The 23,948-nt window shown below is 36.2% G+C and overlaps 1 protein-coding gene and 1 long non-coding RNA gene across 10 annotated transcripts in view; one reads left to right on the top strand and one right to left on the bottom strand.

Annotated features, from left to right (window-relative positions):
• Window positions 1-23,948, top strand: part of ZNF385B (zinc finger protein 385B) — a 415,410-nt gene that overhangs the window by 335,828 nt on the left and 55,634 nt on the right. For 6 of the 8 annotated variants that reach the window (XM_040475536.1, XM_040475542.1, XM_040475540.1 and 3 more), the window contains 2 exons: window positions 13,466-13,504; window positions 17,609-17,719. In XM_040475536.1, coding sequence (XP_040331470.1) covers window positions 13,466-13,504; window positions 17,609-17,719 — 150 coding nt within the window. The remainder of the gene's footprint in view (window positions 1-13,465; window positions 13,505-17,608; window positions 17,720-23,948) is intronic. The other 2 variants (XM_040475537.1, XM_040475544.1) reach the window with 1 other exon arrangement.
• On the bottom strand, window positions 287-17,400 carry LOC121030767 (uncharacterized). 2 transcript variants are annotated; one of them, XR_005790401.1, is made up of 4 exons: window positions 16,840-17,400; window positions 16,655-16,773; window positions 5,229-5,298; window positions 287-491 (listed from the first exon to the last, which is right to left on the bottom strand). It is a non-coding gene; the product is annotated as an uncharacterized LOC121030767 (long non-coding RNA). The 2 variants fall into 2 exon arrangements; XR_005790402.1 differs by lacking the exon at window positions 5,229-5,298 and having other exon boundaries at window positions 16,840-17,387.

Raw genomic sequence — 23,948 nt, 5'->3', positions numbered from 1 at the left:
CCCCCCGCCTTCCATCTAGATTCTTGTATTCAGAATTAGGTCTTAAAACTCTTTGGGGGAAGGAAAAACATGTTTTGGAATATTCCAATCCCTTTACTTTTAGAACTGTCATTGAGGGTGCTAAAGATGAATTGGAGTGCTATTTAGCAATCTGTGAAGTTTCAACATCTTTGCAGAACCAAGTAGGAATCTTGGAAAAATATATTTTTCACAGATTTAGCTGTCAGTTTAGATGTTCTTACCTTCCTTTTTATGTTCTGATGCTTGAAAAAAGATTAGGAAAAACTTAAATTATATGAACAACACTTTATTTTCATGGAATTCTAGTATCAGAGGGCTTTAACATATTTTCAAGACATTCTAGATTAATTCTTCTAACATGCTCAAATATAAAATAGGCTATATGTGTCATTGTTGCCCCCTTTTTGCAAAATGGAAGATTGAAGAATATAATCCAGGCTTCACATTTCTTCCAGTAGATAGCTCTGCCACTGGAAAGGGAAAAAAGCTAAATATTAGACAAGCAAGAGCTGGTCTCCACCCTGACATATTTTTAATTTAAATGTGTATCTTTCTAACAAGTTATTCATGTAGGACATATTTAAGTACCCAAAAAATCCTTGTGGCTCCTAAAGTCAGATTTAAAAAACTCTCATTTGATGTGTATTCTATTTATTTTATTTTTTAAGATTTTATTTTTAATCTCTACACTCAACATGGGGCTCGAATCCACAACCCCAGGATCAAGAGTCACATGCTCCACCAACTGAGCCAGCCAGGCACCCCTGCAAGTGTATTCTACTTAGAAGATAGACTTGTCTTGTCAGTCTCATACTTTTTTCTTACTGTGAATAGTTTCTACAGCCAAGTAATGATGTGAGTGTTGTAGTAGGACACATATCTGATCTCTTTCACAGATTTAAGGTTTACAATAATTAGAGGTGTACATTAAGTCTCCATTAATTATAAATATGTGTCTGGGTCTAATTTATCTTTTTTTTATGTAGACATCAAACATTCATAGCATGTAAATTGATTCATTTTCATAATAATATATTCAAACCCCAAAAAACCTTCGTTTCCCAAAAATGAGCTGAAGCTATTAGAGGCTAAAATGATTAGTAACACCACTATTACATAGTGTATACTTAATTGTCAATTTTGAAGTACTTACCTTCTAAAGAGGTGTTGGCATTCATTTAGTCACTCATTCATGTGTTATATCTCACCTCCTCCCCAAAGCCACCTGGAATGTTCTCTCTGATCTCAAAGAAGTAATTCTGTTTGCCTTGTTCCAAAGTAAATCTGTAGCTATTCTACCTGGTCTTGATGCTGCTTCATGCCACATGGGGAAGCAGGAGGCAGAGTGAAGGACAGTGAGCTACTTCTTTGCACAGGGAAAGAGCATTGGACTGGGAGCCAGAACACTCATTCATATCTGGACTCATTCTCTTTGATCTGGAGAAAGTCACTTAGCTCCACTTTTCCTCATTTTAAAACCAGAGGTGATAATACCTTCCTAATCTATATCATATCATGAAAATTTAAGTTTAGTATGTTTATGGAGAGTTGAGGATATGACTGAATATTTAGAAAATTTCTGAAATTTAGTGTGACTCTGTGAAAAAATCAAAACTATACAACCTATTACCATATTATTTTTTAAGATTTTATTTTAAAGTAATCTCTACACCCAATGTGGGGCTCAAACTCACAACCCTGAGATCAAGAGTCACGTGCTGTAGGGACTAAGCCAGGCGGGCACCCCATTGTATCATCATATTATTTTTAACAATCTAAAATTCCATGAATATCAAATGAGATCATGTTTATGAAAGGACTCTTAAAATGGCAAAGCTCTATTCTTATAAATAATATTAATATTAATATTTCTATCCCTTTGATCTCATCTTCCTAGCCAATTACCTTAAACAAACCAAGCTATATTCATCACTGGGGCTGGCTTTGTGCATTAGAGCAATCCTAATTAAGGTAGATGCTAAGGATATATACGTGGCTAAGACCTGGTTCTTGAGTTTAAAACATTTACACTCAGCTTAAAAGAGTTGTGCTTGGTACTAAGCAAGTACTCAATTTACATTAGCTGAATGAGATAGTACTAGGGCATACTTAAAGATCAGAATCACCTGACTGCCTAAAAGCAATGAAGAGAGGCTATAGCCGAATTTGGAGGAGGGCTAGGGAGAAGGTATAGAGTGGAGGTGGAGAATAACCATACTGGTTTGGTTGCATTCCAGTTTGCCTGTTTACTTTCAATGATATTTAGACTTTAAAGGCTATGGATAAAGGTATTTTGAACCTGAGAGCTGTGCACTTAGGACACATTGTCATTGACTCCTAAGATGTAACAATGTTTTCTATTACATTTTTAAAATACGCTTGACTTCCCAACATAGAACCTTTATTCTCACATTATTCATTAAACGACTAGTAGTTAATGTAACAGTTTAAAAAAGATTTTAAACCCAGTCATAGAAGCCAACATATTAAATTATCCTTCATCTATTGATAATGGAAATTTATTCTAAAAATTATTTGGACTTCTGACAATTAGAGATCTCCATTGACTCTGTGTCCCCCCTTTTTCCTGAATTTCAATTGCCAATCTATGAGAAGAACCCATTTAACCTGTGTTCTGAGCAGTGGCATCTAACTGTAAGTTTGATGCTTATTCAGAAAAGATTTTGTATTCTATCCCAAAATATTATATAGACATTAAGAGTATGCACATATGTATGAAAAACATTTTTTTCTCAGAATACAACTATCAGCCCAAATAAAAAGTTAAAAATTTTATAAGCCAAGATAACCATAGCTAATAGTTAATAGGAACAGCAGAGAAATAAATCAATCTTCACACTTGTATGAGGAGAAAAAAGGCTCGAAACAGATATATTTTCAACCCATCCCTTCATAAAATAATGTTCGAGAAAAACAGCCTATAGCCCATAGCTCATCCCTCCTTGTGCAATCAGACACTCCATTGTCTTCAGAGGGAGACCTGCTGCCTCACAGGCCTGGCCCCTCTTATGGGTGAATAGCTTCTGAAGAAGCATTGTGACATCTGGATGTGGAGTTCTTTGAGGCTGCAGTTCTGGGGAGAACCATCATTTTGTTACAGAGCAAGAGTTCTATCTGAATTTCCTGGGAATCGGTCATCACAGGAAATTATCAGCAATTCATGGACTTTCCTTTTTGCGTTTGCTTCGGCCTCGAGGGTAATCACAAAAGATTATAGTCTCCATTTCAGCTTTCATATCACTGAAATATTCTTCTCTGCCGAGAGCATGATTGATTTCCAGAGGCCAGCTTTTAACCCCGAGCTTCAGGAGGCCGGTTGCACTGCAGTGGTTTGATAACTGCCAACAATTGTTCTTGTGATACTGTTCTGTTGTGAAGCAGAAATTTGGTGATTCCTGGATAATTACACAAACCCTTTTAAATCATGTGATATATCCACTTCTTGTGTTGTTAGGTATAGGTATTTGTTCCATTTGAGTAAAGATGTTAAAGGCTGGTGGAGACAAAAGGGTGAATAAAAATTTCAGGCGAGTGTTATGAAGGCTTTGATGTGCCAAGCATCCTGATTGGCTGATTTTCAGAATGGAAAACAAAATAATTTAAAAATAGTTCTGAGAATCTTCATAAGGAGTAGATAGATTATAAACACAAATGGTTTTGGCTCCATAATGTGAAAACTTTTCATGAATGTTACTGAGGGATTCTGTATTTCACGACAACTTGTTATGTGGTGCATGTAGGTTTTTATCCATGGCTTGACTAGGAAATGTTGATGCAATATCCACGGCCAAAATATAAGCAAACTAGACACATTTTTACATGGTGATTTCATTTTTTGTATTCATTTTTCTCTTATATATGTTGCTTTATTCAGAATATATAGAGGCAGAAAAGGCTTTGTGTATATTTGAAACAAATCTAGTGGATAAGATAGCTTTGCCTAGAAGTGACTACATTTCCTTCCAAATTCAGAAGAAAAGGAAGACAGTTCAGTTCAGACTACTTTTAGTTTGAACTGTAGCTTCCTTGCAATACCTAAAAATGATTATAAATCAAATGGATAAATGTCAAATGTCAAGCTGTACCATTAACAGAGCATTATTCAATGAAGCAATTATCATCACAGAGAACAGAGTAGGGCACAATATGGAAGCTCTTTATTTTACTTACAAGTGTGGTATATTTTGTATAGTATAAATGCAGGGTTGGACCCCAAACCTTTTTTTGCTGAGAAGAGTTAATATGTATACACATCCATACAAAAAGGCAATAGCAAGATGAATATATGACATAAAATATTTTTGATGTCACCTGTCCAGAAAACCACTCCGGGACCACTTTCCTAATAAAAGCCCTAAAATGTTAAGTGTTATAAGATAAGCTTGCAAGGAAGAGGACCAGTAGAATCCACCTTGATGTAATCATGGAAATCTTGGATGGGAATCAGGAAACAAGAACAGATAAAATATAGGATGCTCAGTTGAAGTAAAATTTCAGCTAGACAACAAATTATTTTTAGTATAAGAATATCCTATGCAATGTTTGGCAATACATATATTCTTAAAAAAATTATTTGTTGGTTTTTTTTTAATGTTTTATTTACCTTTGAAAGGCAGGGAAGGGCAGGCAGAGAGCTGGACAGAGGATCTGACACAGGCTCTGTGCTGACAGCAGTGAGCTTGATGTGGGACTTGATCTCACAAATCGTGAGATGATGAACTGAGCCAAAGTTGGACTCAACAGACTGAGCCACCCAGGCACCCCCAAAAAACGATTTGTTGTTTATCTGAAAGTCAACTTTGAGCACCTTATAATTTTATTTGCAAATCTGGCAATTGTAGCACGAGATCTGGGTTCTGGTCTTGGCTGAAGAGGTTCAAGCAACTCACTAAAATTCTCCAAATCTTTTCTTATTTTCATGTGAGAAAGCTGGACTAAAGTCAGGCTGATGGGTGTGGGGCCTGGCCTACCGGTTTTACCCAGCACGGTTTTCAGTGTTTATTGTATTGAATTTCCAGTTAGGATTCTACTTTGGGAGGCGGGTGTTCTGGGGCTCAAACTAAAACAAATTAAAAAACAATTTGAAAATGTAGATGATCTCTGACATTTTACCACTGTGTAAGGAGAGTATGGCAGGGAGAGTAAGAGCCCGAGATGCCCAGGATTGGAGCATTGCAGCTTGTTACCTTGCATGGAGCCTTGTCAGTCTTCAACTGTCAGGTTTCTTCCTGGCGCAAGGGTTAGAAACGTGTTGTCCTACATTTGGGGAAAAAACATTCCATTTCCACTTTGCTTTGCAGAATGAAGAATACATCCCAACACGCCTGGGTTTCTGATTTTGACTTCTTCCTGCCAAGTGGGGTTTTCTTTTCATCTTCTACCTTTTTAATTTGTGTCACAGACCTGTTTTGCCTCAGCATTGGGATATATCTGATTAGTTACTGAACAGCTTTTCAAACTTAGCTTTGACAGAATGGTTTTGAGAGGATGTCAGTTAATGTATTTGGCTGCTTGGGAAGCGTATTGATTTTTAAATCAAAAAAGCTCATCACTTCCCTAGTCTCTTAGAAAGCCTTTGTAACATTTTTTTAGCCTCTTTACCAGAACACGGGCAAACATATTCTTACTTACTTATACATGGAGACTTACACTGCTAACTTTTAAAGCTACATTTGTAAGTATCAGCAAGTAGTCTTTAGTTACTTGTATGGCATTTTTTTTTCTCCTAAGGTATGAAGAATTTTATTTTTTGAAAAGATATTTCTCAGATTTACTTTTGGCACTCAATTTTATGTTATAGCAGTTTAATCTGGAAGACGAAGTTTTGGAGGATATTTTCAAGTCACTTTTTTAAAAACAAGTGGAAAGGTCAAAAACAAAGTGCCTATCTTCTATCTCAGATATATTAGCCTATCCTTCCAAACTTCAGGATGGGATGTCTTTTTCCAATGTACTGTAGAATAATCGCTTCTCACGATCTGTCTTCAAATGAATCTCTTTTTGAGTATTTTGCACATCTATTGAAAAGCTATTCTTCAGTCCATAATCCCAAAATATTCTATTTCTTTTTTTTTTATTTTTAAAATGTTTTAATTTATTTTTGACGGAGAGAGAAAGAGACAGAGACAGAGCATGAGTGGGGGAGGGGCAGAGAGAGACACAGAATCTGAAGCAGGCTCCGAGCTCTCAGCACAGAGCCCAAAGCGGGGCTTGAACTCACAAACCACAAGATCATGACCTGAGCTGAAGTCAAAAGCTTAACTGACTGAGCCACCCAGGTGCCCCTCTATTTCCTTTTTTATTTTGCCGTGAGAAGAGACAACACTAAATGACACAGGAAGCAACTGATTGATTTAGTTTAGATTCTCTTGGTGAATCCAGTTCCTGTTCCCATCACTCTGAATCATGTACTATAACTTTGTTAGTTTTGGGGGGGGGGCAGGCAGGTAACATAGTTTATTATCAACTTTGCATATCTTAGGCTTTTTTTTTTAATTAATTTGTTTTGAGAGAGAGAGAGGAGGTTAGGGAGGGGCAGAGTGAGAGGAAGAGAGAGAATCCCAAGCAGGCTCAACACCCTCAGTGCAGAACCCAGTGTGGGGCTTGAACCCACAAAACGTGAGATCATGACCTGAGCCAAAATCAAGAGTTAGATGCTTGGGCGCCTGGGAGGCCCAGTTGGTTGAGCATCCGACTTCAGCTTGGGTCTTGATTTCACAGTTCATGAGTTTGAGCCCCGCCCGCATTGCACTCACTGCTGTCAGCAAAGGAACCCACTTTAGATCCTCTGTTCCCCTCTCTCACTGCCCCTCCCCAACTTAAGCTCACTGTCTCTCAAAAATAAATAAACTTAAAAAAAAAAAGAGTTGGATGCTTTACCGAATGAGCCACCCAAGTGCCCCAAGCTGTTTCTGGAATTTGAATATTTATTGAGTTGCTATTGAGAAATAGAGATACTTTGAAGGTAGTAACTTTTTCACAGAAAAAAATATTAATAGCATTTATCATTTTCTTCTTTGTTATTAAAATTCATAGTAGAGCTAAATTCTTATTAATTTCCTAAAAGATTCCAGGTAGTTTTCATTTTTCTTAAAAAATTTCTAAATTTTCTTACATTCTGTCATAAGGGCATCTAACAATTTTGTAAGAATTTTTTTATTTTATCTTTGACAGGCATTACAGATCTTTCATATCTGTATGCACCTACTGGCCAAAAAATATTTTAGTTACAGGAACATCAACTCTTAAAGATAATACAAAAAACTTTCAAGAACTTTCTTCACATCCTGATGGAAAAACACCTCTGCTAATGGTTTCCAGTCACATCGAAACATTTGCTTATTTAAGAATGGAAACAAACAAAGAAAAGCGCTGGGTTTTCTTAGGAGATGTAATTGAGCTCATTACCTTAATGCTTTTTCCCTGCATTGAAAAGGAGCAGTTACTATTGGAGTTGAGGGTGGTCTGGGCATTACATTAACCAATTAGACATTTCCAAATGCATTGTTTAACCTGAATATGGGTAATGTGCAATAGAATGTTTTAGTTTACTTATCTATTGTTTGAATAGGAACATCAACACCCAAAACGTTGCATATGTGTGTCCATGCAAGGAGGTCTGAGAGAACCTTCAGTTAAGTCTCATACCCATTGCAGACATAAATTGAAAGTCTTATTTGTTAAACTGAACTTTTTGAAATGCTCTTTGATGTGGCTTCTTAAATTACTCAGCGGCATAACTACAGCTTTGCTGCATCACCCTTAATCCCTGGCAGCATGGAAAATCACCAGGCATGTGGAGCCGCCAGGAAAATGGAACATTTTACATTTGTACTGACCACATTGGTTTCATACAAGGATGTACTGTCAAAATTAGACGTGCGGCTTCCGTAGGGCACCCAGGTCTAAGCTTGCAGCATCTCCCACTAACAAAATAACTACTGTCTAAAAAAGAACTTAAAATGTATTCCTTCTACTCAGAATAATTTTAAAATTATCTGTCAAAGGTATTAAACTGGTTTTCCACTAAAGAGAGGGAAGTGGTGAAATCACCCATTCATTTGCTTTTAGTTTTTGCTTTTACCATTTAGTAACTCCTTAAAGTTCTAAGAGTGTTAAAATGAAAAATATTTTGTATTATTTTAGAGAGGGAGCACATGTGCACAAATGGGGGAAAGAGGCAGAGGGAGAGAGAGAGAGAGAGAGAGAGTATCTTAAGCAGGCTCCACTCTCAGCATGGAGCTGAACTCAGGGCTCAACCCCATGACCCTGGTATCATGACCTGAACCAAAATCAAGAGTTAGTTGCAAACTGACCGAGCCACCTGGGCTCCTCAAAAAAACATTTTCTTGTAATATCTTCATAACTGTTAGATCGTGGACCAAATATGTACTTACCTAAAAAACACAAGAAGTAACATACTCATTTTGCTATTTGCTAAGTACCAGGCCAACTGCACTGCACAGAAACCCACTAGGAAGGTTTCCAGGTGAGAGGCCTCTAGCACTTAGCCCTCATCTTTAGAGAGCTTCCAAAATGCAGATCACTGTAGTTTCCCTTTCCCTTGGGAAATGATGATGAGCGTAGTGGCTCTGACAACCAGCTGTTATCTTGGTACTTGGTAGTTAAAGGACATCCTCTGCAGAAATCTTACAGACCACTTTGAAAGCTGAAGAACATGCCCCTTACTTTTACCAGGTGTATGATTCTGAATTCTGTATCAACTTCCCTAAATCATGGAGTAATGTCATAATTTTTACATATTTGGTATGGATTTATATGTAAAAGTATCAATCATAGTTGTATCAAGACAACCAAAATGTTTTTAGGAATTATCTGTGGTATAATATTGTGGGGTTTTTTTTCCCATTCCCCTATCTGATTTTTTTAAGGTACTTGAAACACTCTGATAATACCTTACTTATCACTTTAGATATATGGGTCTGTTCACCTACAACATTGTATTTTTGAAGCCTTGCCTTCATTGTTTGTCCAATTCCTAAAGCAGTGCATGATAGCCAAATAATCAACCTTTGTTAAATCAATGAATTTTCAAGAAAAGATAGTGTTTGTGCAAATTGCAAACCATGCATTTATAAAAGTATGATGTGTTAGAAAAGGAGCAAAAAGTCCCAAGGACTGTCTAGGTTGATATGAAACACTTAAGCTCTAAAAATGTTGCCCCTTTTACTATCAGAGTGATCTTGAATTTTATTTAGGAAGAAATCTTGAAATTTATTAAGGCAGAAACACAAATCTCTTAGCACTCTACATTTGTTTTTATTCATCCAAAAATAAAACTAAGTTGGAATTTCTCCAAAACGCTCCTGGAAAATGCAGTTTAATTTTTCTTTCCAAATAGATCTTCAAAATAGATCACAGGGTACTTTTGCTTACTCAGTCATCCTTACTGTCACTGAAATATACAATCTTGCTTGATGAATCCCAGAGCTTTTCAAAGAGGGTCTGACAATATGGAATTTCAATGAAAGATGTCAAGCTTTCTAAATTAATTTAAACAAAAAAGGGGAGGTGGATGAAATTCTAATCTGTGCTCTACTCTGATTGGTTGCTTCAAATCTCTGGGCCGACTCCACTCATATTTTCTATACAGAATAATACTGGCCACCATTAGGGAGACCCTAGAAAGGGATCCTGGGATTCCATTTCATTTCTGCACAGTCACGTACCTCAAAATACTTAGCAGTCTACAATATTTGATAAAGAAGTAGTAATAGCCGTAGTAGGAATAGCTTTATTGAGACTAAGGCTAAGATATAATGTGGCCCATAATTTTCTTAGGTGTGTGTTGTGTTACTTTAGACTTTATACCAGTTCTGAATGACTGCTTAACTTTCCAGTAGAGGAATGGTATCCCATTGTAGTGGGGACACAATGGATTTGGTTTGCAAGGCACAGCCAATGTGTGGTTTCAGCAAAAAGCTGGGGATATGTGGGGGAAGCACCTTTCCAGACATACCACTCCTGGTTGAATCAACAGTCTGTGGAGAGAGTGGCACGCCATTTGTCTTCCTTTCAGTGACAATGATGGCATCCACGTGGACCCCTCTCAGGGTGCTCTGGGTAGGAGAAGCAGTGTCAGTATGGCAAGTCTCTGCACTTACACATTCCAGATGCAAAAATGCAGGTCTCATGGTAGCGTGCAATTCCAGTGCAATGTTCCACGTGGTTTACTTTTATTGAGCTTTCTGATTTGAAATCCCAAACAGTACAAAGCTGCGGTGGTTGTGCGAATGTTGCCAATGATATGCACTTGTTTCTATTTCTTGATCTTTGAGAGAAGAAATGTGTCTTTGTGATTGTTGTGTCCGTTTTGTTTCTATTTAAGTTTTCAAGGATTTTAAAAAAGTAAAACAATAATAGTAAGGCATGTGGTCAGAGTATCCAACTATAAAAGGCAAAACCTTTTTTGAAGGAACTGCAGAGGAGTATTACTCTTCAGTGATGTAGCCATCACTTTTAAATGTGTCACTTCATTATATTTGACATTTTAATGAGCCCCTATTGTCACATTCTTTTCCATAAATCTGAAATTTTAAAAAGGAAGGGATGAAAAACTGTCATTCTTTCTGTACTATTGTAATTTGATAATATTGCCCTTAAAAAAATGATGCTTTGCCAACCTTCCAGAAAGTCCTACATCACAGGGTTTAGTAGTTGAGGTCCTCTGGGCAGTAAATCAAGGGCAGGTATAAATGATGACCATCCCCTGCTGTGTGTAATCTCTGAGTGTTCCCTCTAAGTATTTTTTTCTGGGTGCAAGTCCAATGGTTACAATGGGGAAGGAGGACAGGACACCCCCAATTTTTACATATGGCTCTCCTGAAGTTACAGAAGAAGAAATGGGCTTATTCTAAGAGTGACAAAAATGGATCAGAAACAGGAAAACCCAGACTTCCCTCTTCAGGAAACTTACTTAAGCATCAAGAAGGCCTTCTGTGTAGCTGGAGTAGACAACCGCCTTCCAGGCTGCAGAAGAAACACTCACCCTTCCTTCAAATCTCACACCCATCAGCAGCACCACCCACGCTGCCTGTCATCCCTGCTCCGTGTTCCATTAGCAGGGAGCAGCGTGGGAGAGACTCCTGCCTGAGTTTGAATCCTGGCTTCAGACCTTTGGACTCAGGGGTGACAAGCTATTAAATCTCTCAAAGCCTCAGATTCCTCATTTGTAAAGGAGAATGATAATCGTATCTGCCTTGTGCGATGGTGGAGACTGCACAAAATAATCCCTTTGGGTAATTTCTGGCGCGTGGTAAGAGCTCTATAAATCTAAGCTGCTCTTATTATGATGTTTATTGTTGTTATTCCACAGCTAAAAAAGGAAATGAAAGGAAAACACCCCTAGAAGGGTAACGCATTGACATCACTGTTAAAGGGAGGATCCTGGATGCTTAAAATGTGAGAAAATCAGAAAAGGGAGAAAAGAAACCCAAAGTAGGGGTGGAGCAAAGAAAATAGACTTTTATGTACCTTCTCATGCCTCACTATTTTGCTTAACAGTCACTTCTTTTTCAAGTCCCAGTTTATACTGTTGGGTTTTTGTTTTTGTTTTTTTCATGTTTTAATTTTTATGATTATAAATATGTCCTTATGTTGGACTCATCCTACCCTATCTAGTCTGGAACAATATCTGACGTATTAGGCCTGCAGAAATGTTTGTTGGATGACTGATTTTTATTTTTGTTTATTTTTTTATGTTTATTTTTATCTATTTCAAGAGAGAGATAAGGAACAATCAGGGGAGGGGCAGCGAGAGAGGGAGACAGAACCCCAAGCAGGCTCTGTGCTGTCAACATAGAACCCAGTGCTGGGCTCAAACTCACAAGCCATGAGATCATGACCTGAGCCAAAACCAAGAGTCAGTTGCTTAAGTGACGGAGCCACCCAGGTGACCCTGGATGACTGATTTTTTTATTTAAAAAAAATTTTTTTTTCAACGTTTATTTATTTTTGGGACAGAGAGAGACAGAGCATGAACAGGGGAGGGGCAGAGAGAGAGAGAGGGAGACACAGAATTGGAAACAGCTCCAGGCTCTGAGCCATCAGCCCAGAGCCTGACGCGGGGCTCGAACTCACAGACCACGAGATCGTGACCTCGCTGAAGTCAGACGCTTAACCGACTGCGCCACCCAGGCGCCCCTGATTTTTTTATTTTAAAAGTCAGGGATGCCTGACTGACTCAGTCAGTGGAGCATCTGACTCTTGATCTCAGGGTCATCAGGTTGAGCCCCACGTTGGGTAGTTGGGTGTGGAGATTACTTTAAAAAATAAAATCTTTAAAATAAATAAAATAAATACATTTTAAAAGTAAAAAAAAACCAGTTTATACTTCCATTTAATAGAAAAACTAGTATTGCCTGTTCTATTGTACAAAAAGTGCTTACCAAATGCCTTTCAGAACATTGGTTAAAATAGATGGCTAAGTTTCAGATGAAATTTTTCCATCTTTGAGAATAGTACAGAAACCTGGGCACTTAATCACACTGAAGAAAACCTTGTAAAAAAAATAAAAAGAAAAAAAAGAAAACCTTGTACAATCCTTGAGCAGTCTGTTTTGCTTTTTAATTGGGTGGTGCTCAGTTTATCCTAACACCCAGACCCACTTGATGGCTAGTGCAATCATTTTAAGCCTCTTCCAAGAATATAAATCAAATTTCAGGCCTTGTGAAAATTGTTGAGATAGTAGGGAAGTTTGTATTTCTCTGTTCTTTGCCAAAAGTTCCCGCTAGCAAAATTACCTACAATCTAAATATCATTGAGAACGAAGCCATTTGATGATGTAGCCCCTCCATTCAATTCTCTCTCCACCCATAGTGTTCCTCCTGCCTTTAGTGAGGTGCTGCTGTGTTTCTTTTCCCTGAGGCTAAGTTTTATTTGCAGCTGCATATTTTTGTGTCATAGCCTACACTGTGAAGACATGTATTACTTTGTGCTATGCTCAATGAAAATAGTACTTTTTAAAAATTAATAGAGATTTATGGTTCCATAATCCTGGTAAATACATCAAAGATACCTGTTTACTCTTATTCTGATATTGATAATATAAAAGATGGTGTGATAAGGCCAGCTTCATTAATTCATTTATAAGTACTGTAATATAATAGTTCATTTGTCCACACATAGCCTCCAATTATCTCCTCAATTCCTGGTAATAGCCACAACCCCATCTTTCATTTTTATTACCTACCAGTTAATTGCACTAATAGGTTTAGCTTTTTGTTTCTACATGATTTTCATTAGGAAAAGTGGCAAGTGTTAACTCTTGCTGCTTTTTAGTTAGTAAGCATTTCAGGCTTTTTAATCAGAGATGAGCAAAGAAAATAAATTTTTAGAATTTCATGAAAATGTGCTTGCTAGCCTCAAAATTCCAGATGACTACTTCTAACTTTTACTTTTTTAGAAAAGAAGAGGCTTATTTGGGACCAATAAATTCTGCCAGGTAAGGAATATTGGAAGCTAGAGCTATGTGGAATTTTTTTCCTTAAAAAAAAAAAACCAAAACCTTCTTTAGCATAGTGTACAAAGAATCACAATTTTCTCAATCCATATACAGCTTTCTTGTGCAATATAAATGAACATGAGCTAACTTAATATGAATATTTAACAAACTATTTGTTCATTTTAAAGTAATATAAATATTTTAATAGAGATGTTTGAAAACACTTGTTTATTTTGAATAATCAAATGTCTATGAGAAAGCCAATTGATGTTTGAAAGAAAATTCATACTCTCATTTAATTGTAATATCTCCAATAATTTTCCTGAGTATTTTACATATGAGATCATTATGATACATATATATACTTTTGACTATACTAAACTGACCGCTTGCATCTATCACATTTTAGGATTTATGAGAATGTTTTATTCACCCTGATGTTTTATTCATCCTGAAAACTGGGAATTGAATAAAAGAATTACCACTAATTTAGTTATCCATATCTCATTGTAATTACAGAGAACTGACATGCATTCGTGGAAGAAAAAAAAATATGTTAGTATAAATTAACATCATAGTTATTATTTTCATCTAACTTGTAGAGTGTTACAGAAATGCTAAGAAAAGAATTCAGGATTTTATCACTTAATACTTTTAAGAAAGAGGGAAAGATCGGAAAACCTTCTCTCTGTTATTCCATGTCTGAATCCCACGGAAATGACTCTGGTACTTGTAGCTCTTGTGTCTGGTGGCAGATACTCAAAATCAGCAAGATAGTATCTGTTTCAAGGTATCAGCTGAGTTGGCAAGTGAAGAATCTTTTTTAGACAATTTAAAGTTTTTTTTCAACTGAATTGTGTTCCCCAAAATGACATTTGAATAAGAAATATAGAGGGGTGCCTGGGTGGCTCAGTCAGTTAAGTGGTCAACCCTTGATTTCGGTTCAGGTCATGATCTCACAGTTCGAGAGATGGAGCCCCACGTTGAGCTCGGCACGGGACCTGCTTGGGATTCTCTCTCCCTCTCTCCCTGCCCCTCCCCTGCTCACACACTCTCTCTCATAATGAATAAAAATATAAAAAACAAACAAACATAGAATTCTGTGATAAACAGCAGAGGAAGACAAAAGAGATTTAGACGGGGGAGGAGGGAAGGGGAGAAAGAGGGAGGAAGGAGAAAGGGGACAAGGGGAGAAGGGTGGAGGGGGAAAAGGGAGTGAAGGGAAGGGGGGAAAGGGTGGGGAGTGAATCTTTTCCCAAAATCTGTGTAAAAAAATATAGAGAATCAAATGGAAAATAGAGAAAATCTGTTCCAAGTGAGAAACATAGGGGATAAAATTTTTACAGGGTTAGTGGTAAGTTGTGCAAAGGATAAAAGGCAGCAAGAGTTAAGGACAGGTGGCAAGTAATGGGATAAAAGGGCTGTGTGTTCATTTAGTTGATTTTATGAAGATGAGTAGGATTATGTGTATAAAGTAGAGAAGTCAATTCTGGTAAGCATTTCTTGAAGGAACCTCCTTAGTTTATTCTTCAGAGAACAGATGGCTGGGAACCTGCCTGCCTTTGTATCTGGGGTGCTCATCCACAATTCACCTTTTAGGATAGATTGCTCCCAGCCTTGGGAACACTAGGGGATATTTTCAGGCTGATGTGTTGCCGATGTGAGATTTAAGTAGAATAAAGTTGTACTAGGAGCTATTTGAAAAGTTATATTGGCAGCTAACAATTTCAAAATTTTAAAAGGAATGTTTATATTCAAGGGTCATGTTGGAGCTATCAGCAGGTAGCTTGGTTTACTAAAAACTTGGGACTAGGTTATTTTAGATGTGTCTTTTGTCTTTGTTTCTATATGGTGGTATGGGAGCCACAGGAATATATGCATTTATTTTAGATAATGAAAGTTTTCATTTTTAATGTTAATTTTCTTTTTTTAATGTAAGAAAGAATACATTAAAGCTATGATTTCATGAATATTATGGCTATGTTGTCAAAAAGTCAATTTTATTTTGATTTAAAGAAAAAATAAGTAAATAATAATAGCAAAATATATGAATATGGCAAGAATAATGAAAGCAGCATACAGAAAACTGGTGTTTGGGAAAAATTCATATAGTTTTATCCCATGTAGTTCACACAGAGCCAGTATTTTTCAGACTCTAAGAAGAGATAACATCAATAAATTGCTCTTATTTTTAAACTTTGCAAAACAATGTACTATTTTTCATCCTGCCATTATAGTTAGGCTATTTTATTTTTAAGCCTGTTCAAACTGATTTGCCATCTCTAGTAACAATCAGAAAATATAGTTTCAGGGCACCTGGGTAGCTCAGTCGGTTGAACATCTGACTTCAGCTCAGGTCATGATCTCATGGTTCATGAGTTCGAGCCCTGCATTGGGCTCTGTGCTGTCAGTGCAGAACCCACTTTGGATTCTCTGCCCCCCCTCTGCCCCTCCCCCACTCATGCTCTCTCTCTTTCTCAAAAATGAATAAACATTTATTTTTTTAAAAGTATAGTTTCATGTTTTACAAGGGGATGAATGAGGCTTAAGTGTATGCATTTGTGAATAACCTAAAAAATGAACTACAGTTCTATTTTCTGAACTTTTGAGATTTTCTTTACCTGTGGAAGGTTTTTTTTCTCATTAAGTATACTTAATACATCAGTTATGACCTTGAACGAAAGAAATCTCCAGATTTTCCAGTAATGATATTTTACATTTAGTAGTTAATTGTAATACTCTTAACAATTTTTCTTTTTTATGTTTTAAATTATCACACATAAAATTGACTTTTTAGGGGTGCATGTAGTTCTATAAATTTTAACACATGTAAACTCGTGTAACCACGACTACAGTCAGGATATAGAATAGTTCTGTCACTCCAGAACATTCCCCTCTTCAAATTTTTGTTCTGTATAGTGGGAATACATTGTCCTGTCATGCCCCTAAAACTCTTAGCAAAAATAGGCTACTTTACTATTCAGTAATTCTGTAATCCACCCTCTTTTCTAATGTACTTAAGTTCTTCTAATTGCTAATTTTGTACTTTGTTGATTTATATTCCTGATCAGGGATGGTATTCATTTCTCCTCTCTACCAAATATCATCAACTAATCCAATCCTAAACTCAAACCTCAGGAGATTTCCTACCTGATGGTGTCAGTGGATCTGTCCTTATTCGCATTACATCGGTTTATAAGTAATGCTTTGTTCATCATCCGCGTTGTTTTTTGAACTGCCAGTTGTCTGATGTTAATGCTGGAGATTATCTGGAGTACACAAGAGAATCACCACTCTGTCTCTCTTTTTATAGGCTCTACAAATAGTGTTCTTACCTTTTCCTGGTATTTTAATGGCTTTATGCCATACTTTGTCTATTGTTGAGTACTTTCATCACCATGAGTTTCTTTGAATATGTATGGAACATGCAAACCAAAGGAAGGAAAGTCACAGGTTATAAGTCAAAACTTTACTTGATCAGTAATTAAACAAAGGTTGCATGTTAACCAATCTGCTTTGGGTATTTGAGTGTACAATTGTGACATGCATTTCAAGTAGGATGATGTCAATCTATAGCACATAAAACATATTATTTTAACATAAAGATCAGAATTTTCTATGTTGTAATATGAGCCTGTCATTTACAAAATTTTGCCATAAATCAAAAATTTAGAAATTTAAATATATGCATAGTAATCATCGTTGAGGTAATTTCAGACCATCTTATGTATCATCACCTCATATAGGGAAAACATTAACAAGTAAATTTGGACCCTGACCTTTTGATCTTAAATTTTCTTATTTTATGATTCTTTTAAGATTTTTCAAGGTTCCTTATATAGGTATAAGATTTCTTGAGATGTTGTAATTCTCCTGTGACTTGGTTGGGGGCGGGGGAGAGAGGGTTATTATTTCAAACCAGTTTTTTGTTCTTGTTTTTAATTACTGGAAACAGGTACATTACTATTGAGTGAGATTCTTTATTATCCCTGTTTGGGAACTACAAGTTAAAACCCTAAGAAATAATATAAATACTTCTACTTGCTCACACTATTGTCTGTCCTTTGAAGTTGTAAATTGACTATTTTATCATTTGCTCTTCAGATGGATCCTGTGCAAAAAGCAGTCATTAACCATACTTTTGGAGTGTCCATTCCCCCAAAGAAGAAACAAGTTATTTCTTGTAATGTCTGTCAGCTTCGCTTTAACTCAGATGTGAGTATCACCTTTTCATTGCTGTCAGTAGTCTGCCAAGCTGAAAGTCTGATTGTTCTGGATATGTATATCTCTTCATATTTACATGCCCTCCAGCAGCCACTCCCACTGGTGGCCCACTTTCTTTAGTGTGCCACATTTTCTGATTCAGATTCAACATAGAAACCTGAGCAACAGAGTGGTTAATATCAAAAATCAAGAATTTCTCTAATCTCACTCAAATTATGTTTACTTTGCAAAAATACTTAAATAGCAGAAAATATTTTTTAAGGTTTAAAATACAATGAATGCTGAAGAAAACCATTGTTATTTCTCTTTATAACAAGTGTCACATTTTATGTGTATGCCAAATCATATTAAATACCTGAGAGAAGAATTTATTATACAATTTATATTTTCCCACAACATGGAAGTGTAGGGAAATCTTTGTAAATTATTTTATCTGGCCAGCATAACCATCCTGCTAAAAAAAGAAAAAGAAAAAAAAAGAAAAAGAAAAGGATATAAATCATTTATTAAAATAGATTTTAAAATGTAAAACTAAGATAACATGAAATTAAAATAAATAATATTAGAATGTCTATAATACCCAATTAGCAAGTAAAGCCAATGACCAAGACAAATCTGAATCTACAGCTGTATATTATATGTGTTATTTCCTGAGTTACTCCATCCCAGAAGCCATTTTTCAAAGAACATGTTACAGGATTCATGTTTCTTGCAAATACTAAAATAATAAATACTCTTATTTACATATACCATTAAATGATATTTTGATAATTCTATATAGGAAACATAATAAAACTTATAGTCATTGGAAAAGAGTGCTTTTGTCATGCTTAATATGATTTGTAAAGGTATATTTAATGTGATTTCCATTAGAGGTCAAATAAATTTTTATGGCACTTGATAAAATCCTCCTCAACTGCCTATTCAAGAATTAAAGTGTTCCTAAAAAATTGAGAATTATATAGTATCAATTCATTTGAAGTCTTAATATTATCATCTGTCCCCAGATTCATCTATAGACCCTGCACAATCCCAATTAAAATCCCAGAAAGCAGTTTTGTAGAAAATGCCAAGCTATTTCTTAATTTACATAGAAAAGAAAAGCCCTATAAGAACTAAAGCTTAAAAAAAAAAAAAAAAGAACAACAAATTTTGAGGACTTCCACTTCTTGATTTCAATAGCCACCTTAAAACCTACAGTAATCAAGACTGTAATATTGGTGAAAGAATAGTAGACACATTGATCAATGGAACAAAACAGAGTCCAGAAATAGACCCATGGCTATATGGTCAGTTGATATTCAACAAAGTTGCAGTGACAATTCAATGGAGAAAGTCTAATCTTTGCAATAGATAGTGCAATTGGATATCCACATGGAAATTGTAAAAAAGAACCTTGACAGCTGTCTCATACAAAATTCAAAAATTAACTCAAATGGGTAAGTATAAACTTAAAAGTATAAAACTTCTAGAAGAAAACCCAGGAGAAAATCTATGTGACCTTGAATTAGGCAAAGATTTCTTAGGAAACAAAAAGTATGAACTATAAAAATATTGGTATATTAGGCATCATCAAAATTAAAAACTTCTACTCTTCAATGACACTCTTTTACTTTAAGAAAATGAAAAGAAGAGCTACAGACTGGAAGACAGTAATTTAAAACATGTCTTGTATACAAAATATTTAAATAACTTACAACTCAATTAATAATAAATGGCCAAAAGATTGAAACAAGCACTTTATCAAAGAAGAAAAAGGAATGACAAATAAATATGCAAAACAGTGCTCAACACGATTGGCCATTAAAGAAGTACAAACCACAATCAGATACCACTCCACCTATTAAAATAACGAAAATTAAACAAATTGATAATACCAAGTGGCAAGGATAAGGAGCAAATGGAACTCTCATTCATTGTTGATAGAAATACAAAATGGTGCAGGGACTTTGGGGAATAGTTTAATAGTTATTTATAAGAAATTTTTATGAAGTTATAGATACATTTTCCATACAACCCAGCAATCTGACTTTTAGATATTTATCCAAGAGAAATGAAAACTTATGTTCATACATATGTGTCACCTAGTGGCTTTATGCATAATTGCCCCAAACTGGAATTGACCCAAATGTCTATCAAGTGATCACTGGGTAAATAAACAAAAGTATAGCCATACCATGGAATACTGCTTAGTGATAAAAAGAATGATGTACTGATAACATCCTACAGCATGGGAGAATCTCAAAGGCAGTATGTTAATGAAAGAAATTGGACTCAAAGACTGTATGCTATATGATTGCACTTATGTAACTTTCTGCCAAATACAAAACTATGGGGACAGAGATCAGTAGTCAACAGGGTCTGAGGATGAGGTTAGGGAATTGACTACAAAGGGTACGAGGGATATGAGGGAGGTTTTTCAAGTGTGAAAATATTCTATATCTTCATTACTGTGGTGGTTACACAACAAGTTTTTTTTTTTTAATTCATAAAACTAAATACCTGAAAAGGAATGTTATTTCATAGAAAGTTTACCTTAGTAAACCTGGCTAGAAAAAAAAAAAATCAAAGTGATAGGAATCATGAAATATTTTGTAAATAGAAGACTAATTCATGATAGAGATATAACTATGAAATATATTGAACTACAATATTACTACTAGATTTAAAGTATAATAGTTAAACGACTTTTGCAAGAAAAGACAGAATAACAAATGTTAAAATAGATCCAAGTATATATCACAGTTTTGCATTGTTATTATCCACATTTCTGTGGTCACCTAGGGAAATGAAAGTCTCTGTAACTTTATGAATATAAAATGGCAGTGTTGGGGTGCCTGGGTGACTGAGTCAGTTGAGTGTCCAACTCTTGATTTTGGCTCAGGTCATGATCTCATGGTCGTGGGATCAAGTCCTGTGTCAGGCTCTGCATTGACAGCACCCAGCCTGCTCGTGATTATCTCTCTCTCTCTCCCTCTGCCTCTCTCCCACTTGCTCTCTCCCTCAAAAATAATAAATAGACGTTTAAAATGGAAGTGTTTACTACTTAACTGACCGCTTACAAAATGTTATGTCCATCTGAAGACATGATCCATACTTACGTCTAGCATTCCCACTGCAACAAGGCTGGTTGTCAAAAACGTCTCATAATACAAACGGGTTGCAAAGTGAAATTGCAAAAATTTTGCAAAAAAGGCAGACTTTCATGAAATCTATGAATGTCATGTTAGAGAATTGTTTGATGCAAAGCCACTGACAATGGAGGATCTGCCTGTTAGAAGAGTTAACTTAAGAAGAGAAAATAACAAGGTTGATGATAGATCGGCTCTTCAAAAAAAAAAAATGTTTTGGGACACCTGGGTGGCTCAGTCAGTTGAGCGTCTGACTTCAGCTCAGGTCATAGTGTCATAGCTTGTGGGTTCTACCCCGTGTGGGTTCTGCGCTGACAGCTCAGAGCCTAGAGCCTGCTTTGGATTCTGTGTCTCCCTCTCTCTCTCTCTCTGCCCTCCCATGCTCACTCTGTCTCTCCCTTTCTCTCTCAAAAATAAATAAAAACATTAAAATTTCTATTAAAAAAAAGGTTTTGACTATCAAGTGGATAATAGGGACTTTGGGGCAATTATGAATCCCTTGAATTAAAAAAATAACATATTTCCATGGTTCAAAAAGCAAATTAATTTCAAAACATACATTGAAAAATCTTGTTCCATCTCATTCCCCATCCTCCCACCCTCCAGGCCATTCCCTGTCTATCTGTAAGTAACCGCTTGAATATTTCTTACATATCTTTCCCGAGTTTGTTTATACAAATATAACCAGGTATAAATATTCTTATTTTCTCCCTTTTCTACATAAAAGTTAGTGTACTATTTATACTTTTCTTTGCCTTGAATTTTATACATAACAATATATCCTAGAGTGTTGTCCTTATCAGAACATAGAGAGGCTCCCTGTTTTTTTTTTTACAGATGTGGTAGGCAAATGTGTCCACATCCTAATCTCTGAAACCTTTTACTATGTTACCTTGTACAGCAAAGGGGAATTAAGGTAGTAAATGGAATTAAGGCTGCTAATCAGCTGACCTTAAAATAGATTGTTCCAGATTATTTTATGGCCAAAGATCCTTATAAAGTAGAAGTGGGAGACAAAAGAGAAAGTTAGAATGATGTGATGTGAGATCAACTTGACTGGCCATTGTTGGCTTTGAAGGTGAGAGAAGGGGCCACAAGCCAAGGAATGTGGGAAGCCTCTAGAAGTTGGAAAATTAATAAGAAAATTTATTTTACCCCAGAGTCTCCAAAAAAAGAACAGTCTTGCCAACATCTTAGTTTTAGCCCAATGATACACAAACTTCTGACCTCCAGAACTATAAGATAATAAATGTGTTGTTTTAAACCACTAAGTTTGTGGTAATTTGCTGTAATAGCAAGAGAAAACTAAGAGTAGTCTATGTGTGGATGTTCCATAGTTTATTTAAATAGTCCCTTATGGGTGAACACAGGTTGTTTCTGATCTTTTGGAATCATGTAGATTTTCATAGTCAATAAATGATAGCTAGGACGTAAATTCAGGTCTCTTGCCTTGAAAGCCATAGGTCTTCCTAGTATATTATGTTGCCTCACATAACAATCTTACTCATTTACTTAGCATGTATTGGGCTCCTATTTTATGCCTACCATCATACTCGGCTCTAGAGACCAGCAGCAACTTTTACTCGCAAACAATATGAATGAAAGCATCTAAAGATGAACTTTCTTAGATCCTCTTAGAACATGTTGCAGGTCTTCTGCTGTATGTTTTTATGAGTCCATACTCAGAGAGGCCATGCAGTATAGAACTCTGGATTAAGTTTTTGAATGTGATTTAAATCCTAATTCTGAACTTGATAAATCACTTCACCACTATGGGTCTCAGTTTCCTCTTGTTACATAACCTAAAATAGACTACATGATCTTTTGAGAGGACCATTCCAGCTCTATGATTAAAAATCATTTCCATGGCATTTCTGTTGGAAGGACAGGGTATAAACACCTCCACCTTACAGGTGGAACAGCTAAGACCCCAAAGGAATGACTACAAGTTTTATTTTTCATTTGTGTCATGGGTTGGGTCACAAGGAGGAATGTCAATCTCCTTTCCGTGCCCCAGGATTACTCTGGGAGTAGGTTCAAGTTTGACTTGAGTTTCATTTGATGTCAGTAATTTTCTTGATACTTACTAATAGAGACATGGACAAATGTATACAGGTGAGCATGTGACCACCAGCTTCCCTGTCACCACCCAAAAGTTCTGCTGACAGTGGGGAAAGAAATTAATTTGTGAGTCATGCTAGACTCTGGGCAGTAAAGTCACAAAGTCTAGATGGCAAATTCACAAGTGTGACATATACATGTTCTCCGTGTTTAGTAATGGTGCTATAATCTGCATAACTGAGCTCTGAAACTGAGCATTTTTTATTTGGGGGAGAGTTTATTATTTTATAATTACCCTATTTACATTTTAATGTAAGAATTAAGGAGATGCTCATCCTTATTTTCTTTAATAACATTTCTAAATCAGCCTGAGACTGAATTGGCTTCACTCTTCAGTGTAGAAAATATGTTTATTGAAAAATCTGGAAGGCAGATTTGCACAGTAAACAGACTGCATTCCGCAGTTCTCCATTACCCATGTAAAATGTACCACGGCAGGCTTCATGCATTAAAATTCAATGTGACCTAGTTTAAGTGTCCCGTAGCCCCCTTTGTCCGGCTTTTATCATCTCAGTAGAACTCCACTGTTGGAAAGCAAAAGGGTACAGCTTTATTTACACGATATACTGTTATGCAAATGAGCAAGCATTAATCACAAACATTTCCCAAATGAACCTTTACAAATTAACACCATTAACTTTGCCAGGGGCAGGCACTGCAGTCCAGGAATAATATGTCTTTCCCAACTGAGTCCCAGACATTTGCACAGATTTGTGCAGCACCCAAATCCTTAGTTTCTTCTTGGCCACCTTTTTTTTCTAACATGGTTGAAGCTGAGCACTGAGTGAGTTGTCCTAAGCCTGAAGGCCCCTTTCTTCTCCAAAGAATGAGTGTACTGCAACTACAGTGTGGTCATAAACTGATAAGCCTAAATCTGAATCTTTACCCTTTAGCTGGGAAATATATTACTAGAGCTAACCCTTGCCAGGGAAATAGGTCTATACCATCCTGTAGTTGGTTAAAAAAAA

Source organism: Herpailurus yagouaroundi, unplaced genomic scaffold, assembly GCF_014898765.1.
Source record: "Herpailurus yagouaroundi ecotype Mexico unplaced genomic scaffold, PumYag 140, whole genome shotgun sequence".
Lineage (NCBI taxonomy): Eukaryota > Metazoa > Chordata > Mammalia > Carnivora > Felidae > Herpailurus > Herpailurus yagouaroundi.
This window is presented reverse-complemented; position numbering and strand designations above follow the sequence as displayed.